Consider the following 6,000-nt stretch of genomic DNA (forward strand, 5'->3'; position numbering starts at 1 on the left):
GCTTTTTAAACATATTTCTTGTTAAAATCGGGGTTCATTCAGTGTACATACATTGCATTTAGTTATCATGTCACTGTAGTCTTTTTAAATCTAGAGTCCCCCCACCCATCTTTTTTACATCAAACTGACTTAGGAAAGAATCCAGCCCAATTGTCTTATAGAATGTGAACTCTAAGCTCCTCACCAAAGATAGCAAAATAAACCACATTCTCAATTGTCAGATTGTTTCTTTATGGTGTTAACTTATTCTCCTGTCCCATGTATTTCCAAACTGGAAATGAGGTCTAGAAGTTTGATTAGATTCAGGTTACACAAGGAACTATTCTTAATTGCCTGCAGGGATAACTACCATCTTTACGGTAGCTGTTCCCATGGTGATAAGTTCTTACTGCTTCCTTTGACAGATGTTAATGTTCGCGTGTCAAGTCTCACACTCTTGGGAGCTATAGTGTCCACCCATGCACCTTTACCTGAAGTCCAGCTACTTCTGCAACAGCCGTGTTCTTCTGGACTCGGTAATAGCAATTCAGCAACTCCTCACCTCAGCCCTCCTGATTGGTGGAAGAAAGCCCCTGCCGGACCCTCTCTGGAAGAAACGTCAGTTAGCTCACCTAAGGGGTCTTCAGAGCCCTGCTGGCTCATTCGACTCTGCATTTCCATTGTCGTACTGCCCAAGGAGGATTCCTGTTCAGGTAGCGATGCTGGCTCTGTAGCAGGAAGTGCCTACGAACCATCCCCCATGCGACTGGAGGCCTTACAGGTAGGAGGTTTCATTTCCTCATCTCTGAAAGGGAAGTAACCATTCTTCCTTCAGAGTGACCATGAGGAGCGAGCAGGTAAAACCAAGTCATGTGTCAATTGTGTTTGTGGGAGTCGTATTTTAGGTATGGGTGGTCTATTGTTTTTGTTGTTTTGTTTTGGGGAGGTGTTCCTTGGTTGCAAAATAGCAGATTCTTTCCTTTTTGTTCTTTGATTGCAAATTATTTTTGTCACTTCAGGTATTTATATGACAGGTGGATATAACAGATGGTAGAATAATTCTGAGTGAAATTGTACAGTTAATTTTTGATTTTTGCAACTCAAATGTTTAATTCTTTATAAGCTTCTCCTTGGTCTTGTATCTGCTTAGAGCAACAAAATAATTGTTCCTTCAAAGAAAGAAAACAATTCTAGATAAAAGAGTTTACTTTTTCTATGCAAATATGATCTGAGACTAGGCCTGGTCCTGGGGTCTGCTGCTGATTAACTGGACAACATGAAACATGTCCTTTAACCTTGTCAGGCTTAGTTTCTTTAGCTGTAAAATTCAATTAATACCTAACTTAAAGAATAGTTCCAAGACTTAAATGAGCTTACATTAATGGAAAGCAATCATATACTAAAGCACCATAAAACTATGATACAGTTAATTGATGTTAGTCATGAAATAAAGATTATGGTTCTTAATTTCATTCGACAGATTTCAGCCCCTGTTAAACATAAGCGATTTCTGAAATATTATAACACTTTTCTGGATATTGTAGCCTTGCACTCAGGTCTTAGAGGGTTAATTCCATGCTCTGTCTGCAGGTATTGGCTCTTCTGGCAAGGGGCTACTTTTCAATGACTCAAGCCTACTTGATGGAGCTTGGAGAGGTGATTTGCAAGTGCATGGGGGAAACAGATCCATCCATTCAGCTTCATGGAGCAAAGGTAATTTTCATCAAAACCACAATGCTTTTTCCTTCTTGTCACTTTATATCCCTCCTTTTCTTCACTTTATATTCTTCTGCCACATGACCTTCAATTCTGAGATTTCTTAAAGAGATTTCAGGTGAGGAAGACTATACATTCTTCTGTTTTCAGCTCTTACATATAAACCCCAAGAATTGATTCGGTAACAAATGAATAAGATATAGCTGTTGATTTCAGTCCTTGAAAGAATGCCTCTGTTAAGAGTGACTGAAAAAAGGAAGAAATTTAGTTGCAAATTATGTTTCCCCTTGATTTGAGGTGATCTCCAAACTAAAGTGAAGTTGTTTGTTAGTCCTAATACTCTGCTTTGGTAATTCCTTTTTCTTGGCAGCTTCTGGAAGAACTGGGCACAGGCTTAATACAGCAATATAAACCGGATTCTACTGTAGCACCTGATCAGAAAGTACCAGTCTTCTTGGTAAATAAATGTCAATTCATAGTTTTCTTTTATTAGTGCTTCAGTTGCAGTTTTATTTTGAAGCTCAGTGATAAGTGGAGTAGATGATACGGTTTCTTCCAGTGTCAAAAATTGTGTTTTATAATCCAGGAAAACATGAAACTAGTATAAGTCTGTTTTATTTTACATTTCAGTTTATTTGCAATTTAGTATGTGGTAGGCTTATGTATAACATATAACTAGCAATAGTAAAACTAATATTTCTTTTGCATAAAACCTAGTCTGTTTACTCAGCCTGCCCAAGAGACAAAGAGCCAGGAATTTTGTATCCAAAACCATGGGATCAAATTTAGGGAACATGATTGTATTAGTCCATTTTATGTTGCTATAAAGGAATACCTGAGGCTGGGCAATTTATAAAGAAAAGACGTTTATCTGGCTCACAGTTCTGCAGGTTATACAAAAAGCATGATGCCAGCATCTACCTCTGATGAAGCCCCAGGAAGCTTTTAATCCTGGTGGAAGGCAAAGGTGGAGCAGGCGTGTCATATGGCAAGAGAGTAATAAGCAAGAGGGAGATGTCAGGCTCTTTTAAACAACCAGCTGTCATAGAGTGAGAGCTCACTCATTACCACAAGGACAGCACCAAGCCATTCAAGAGGGACCTACCCCCATGACCCAAACACTTCCTATTAGACCCACCTCCAGTGTTGGAGGTCACATTTCAGCATGAGGTTTGGAGGAGGCACACATCCAAACCATATCATTCTGCCCCTGGCCCCCGCAAATCTCATGTTCCTCTCATTGCAAAATACAGTCATCTCTTCCCAATAGTTCCCCAAAGTCTTAACTCTTTCCAGCATCAACTCAAAAGTCCAAAATCTCAGCTGCGAGTCAAGGCAAGTTCCTTCCACCTATGAGCCTATAAGATCAAAAACAAGTTATTGATTTTTAAGATGCAGTGGTGTACAGGCATTGGGTAGACATTCCCATTCCAACAGGGAGAAATCAGCCAAAAGAAAGGGGCAACAAGCCCCACACAAATCCGAAACCCAGCAGGACAGACATTAAACCTTAAAGCTCCACAATAGTCCTTTGACTCCATGTCCCGCATCCAGTGCACACTGGTGCAAGGGGTGGGCCTCCAAGTCTTCTGGCAGCCTTGCCCTTGTGGCTTTGCTGGGTGTGGGCCGTGTCCCATTCCCAGAGTTCCACTAGGCAGTGCTCAGTTGGAGACTCTGTTTGGGGGCTCCAACCCCATATCTCTCTTTGGCACTGCCCTAGTAGAAGCGCTCAGTGGGGGCTCTGTCCCTGTGGCAGGCTTCTGCGTGGGCACCCAGGCTTAGGGAATCCTCTGAAATCTAGGTAGAAGCTCCCAAGCCTTCTTCACATTTGCATTCTGTGCATCTGCAGGCTTAACACCACATAGAAACCACTAAGGCTTACAGCTTGTACCCACTAAGCAGAAAACCAAGCAGTATCTGGGGCCCTTTGAGCCAAGGCTGGGGATGCTGGGAGCAGTGTCTCAAGGCTGTGTAGAGCAGTGGGGCCCTGGGCCTGGCCCCCAAAACCACTTTCCTCCGAGACCTCTGGATGTGTGATGATAGGGGTTGCCTCAAAGATTTCTAAAATGCCCTCAAGGCTGTTTTCCCATAGTCTTGGCTATTAGCACCTGGCTTCCTTTTAGTCATGCTAATCTGTCTAGCAAGTAGTTGCTCCGAGCTTGGATTCCTTCTCCAGTACAGGGCCAGAGTGCAAATTTTCCACATTTTTATGCTCTGCTAACCTTTTAATGGTAAGTTTCAACTCTAAGTCATTCCTTTGCTCCTACATCCGACTATAGGTTGTGAGAAGCTGCCACATCACCTGTTGAATGATGCTTAGAATTTCTTTCACCAGATACCCTAAGTCATTACTCTTTAATTTCAACCTTGTGCAAATCCCTAGGACATGGGCATAATGCAGCCAAGTTGTTTGCTAAGGTGTAACAAAGGTGACCTTTCCTCCAGTTCTCCAAACTTTTTTATTTCTATCTGAGGCCTCCTCAGCCTGGCTTTCACTCTCCATATTTCTATCAGCGCTTTGGTTACAACCATTTAATCAGTCTCTGAGAAGTTCTAAACTTTCCTTTGTCTTCCTATCTTCTGAGCCTTCCAAACTCTTTCAACCTCTGCCCAGTACCAAGTTCCAAAAGTTGCTTCCACATTTTTAGGTATATTTATACCAACACCCCATTCCTTGGTAGCAATTTTCTGTATTAGTCTCTTTTCTGCTGTGTAAAGAAATACCTTAGACTGGACAATTTATTTTTCAGAGAGGTTTGTCTGGCTCACAGCTCTGCAGGCTATACAAGAAGCATGGCACCAGCATCTACTTCTGGTGAGGCTCCAGAAGCTTCCAGTCACAGTGGAAGGCAAAAGGGGAGCAGGCATGTCACATGGCGAGAGAGTAGGCAAGAGAGAGATGCCAGGCTCTTTGAAACAATTAGCTCTCGTTTGAATGTCAGAGTAAGAACTCACTTATTACCACAAGGAGAGCACCAAGCCATTCAGTAGAGATCTGCCCACATCACCCAAAAACCTTCCTCTAGGCCCACCTCCAACATTGGAGGTCACATGTCAACATGAGATTTGGAGGGGACACACGTCCAAACCATATCAGCCACTTAATGGATATGTGGTTATAGGCATGGTTTCCTAGTTGTAAAAAGGAATAATAAACCATAACCCCTCAATCGCAAGGCTGTTGAAAAATCGAATGACACGTAAAGATGCTAACACATAGGAGGTAATTCTGGTACCCGTGTCCTCCCCGCCCCCCACCAGCCCCACCATGGTTCTATTAAATTCCTGTGATTTCAGGTTGTTTCTGCTACCCCCACACTGTGCCAGTTCCAAAGATGGATGAAGGGCATGTGACCACACCAGAAAAGGCTTCTACTTAGTGCTAAAGCAAAATCAGCTCAGTGCTGGTGGTCTTTGCTCCCTCTGCCCTCCACATTCTGCCTATTCTTTTCTTCTTTTCCCTTCACAATTTCTGCCATCCTTGCAAAGAGTTAAAGATTCTAACCCTAGTCCCTGCCTTAGACTGCCACTAAAGCTTCCATATAACATATGCAGGGAGGTGAGTTGAGCTTTGTTATCAGACAGAACTAGGTTTGAATTCAGACTTTTCACTTTGCTAGATAAATGACTTTAGGCAAGCCTCTTAACTGTTCACACTCAGGTATTGTTCATCTATGGGGAAAAAAAAGACATGTTTTCTATATTGCTTGTCTATTAGTGAGTAATAAATTAAACATTTAGCAGCTTAAAGCAATGTACGTTTATTTCCTCACAGTTTCTGTGGGTCAGGAATTAGGAGAGGCTTGACGGAGTGATTCTGGCTTAGTTCTCACATGAGGTTGGGATCAAGATGCTCACAGGGTTTTAGTCAACTGATGGTTTGCAAGACTTGATGGGGTTGGAGGATCTTCCAGGGTGGCTCACCCATAGACCTAGCAAATTAGTGTTGGCTGCTGGCAGAACCTCAACTCATTTCCTCCCCGTGAGGACGTCTCCAGAGGGCTGCTTGAGTATCCTCTTGACGTGGCAGCCAGCTTCCTTCACAGCAGATGATCCAAGGGAAAGAAAACAAGACAGCTGTGGTGCTTTTTATGAGCTAGCTTTGGAGGTTTCATGCCGTCATTTCCACAGCATCCTATTGGTTACACAGGTCAGCCTGTTCAGTATGGGAGGGGACTACACAAGGGTGTAAATATTAGTAGGTGAGTGTAATTGTGTGCCATCCTGGAGACTGGCAACCACTTTTTGTCCACATTCTTCTGGAGTGGGTAGGAAGGGCCCAGACTGGGTTTCCAGGAGCTGAAG

General features: G+C 42.9%; 1 protein-coding gene across 1 annotated transcript in view; it reads left to right on the forward strand.

Moving 5' to 3' along the window:
* The window catches only part of HEATR6 (HEAT repeat containing 6), a 39,607-nt gene extending 33,613 nt beyond the window's left edge, over window positions 1–5,994 (forward strand). The window contains 4 exon segments of the mRNA XM_033213897.1: window positions 405–760; window positions 1,570–1,692; window positions 2,066–2,152; window positions 4,446–5,994. Coding sequence (XP_033069788.1) covers window positions 405–760; window positions 1,570–1,692; window positions 2,066–2,152; window positions 4,446–4,514 — 635 coding nt within the window. The 3' untranslated portion in view covers window positions 4,515–5,994.
* The last annotated feature ends 6 nt before the right edge of the window (window positions 5,995–6,000 follow it).

Source organism: Trachypithecus francoisi, unplaced genomic scaffold (assembly GCF_009764315.1).
Source record: "Trachypithecus francoisi isolate TF-2019V2 unplaced genomic scaffold, Tfra_2.0 Contig00530, whole genome shotgun sequence".
NCBI classification, from domain to species: Eukaryota; Metazoa; Chordata; class Mammalia; order Primates; family Cercopithecidae; genus Trachypithecus; species Trachypithecus francoisi.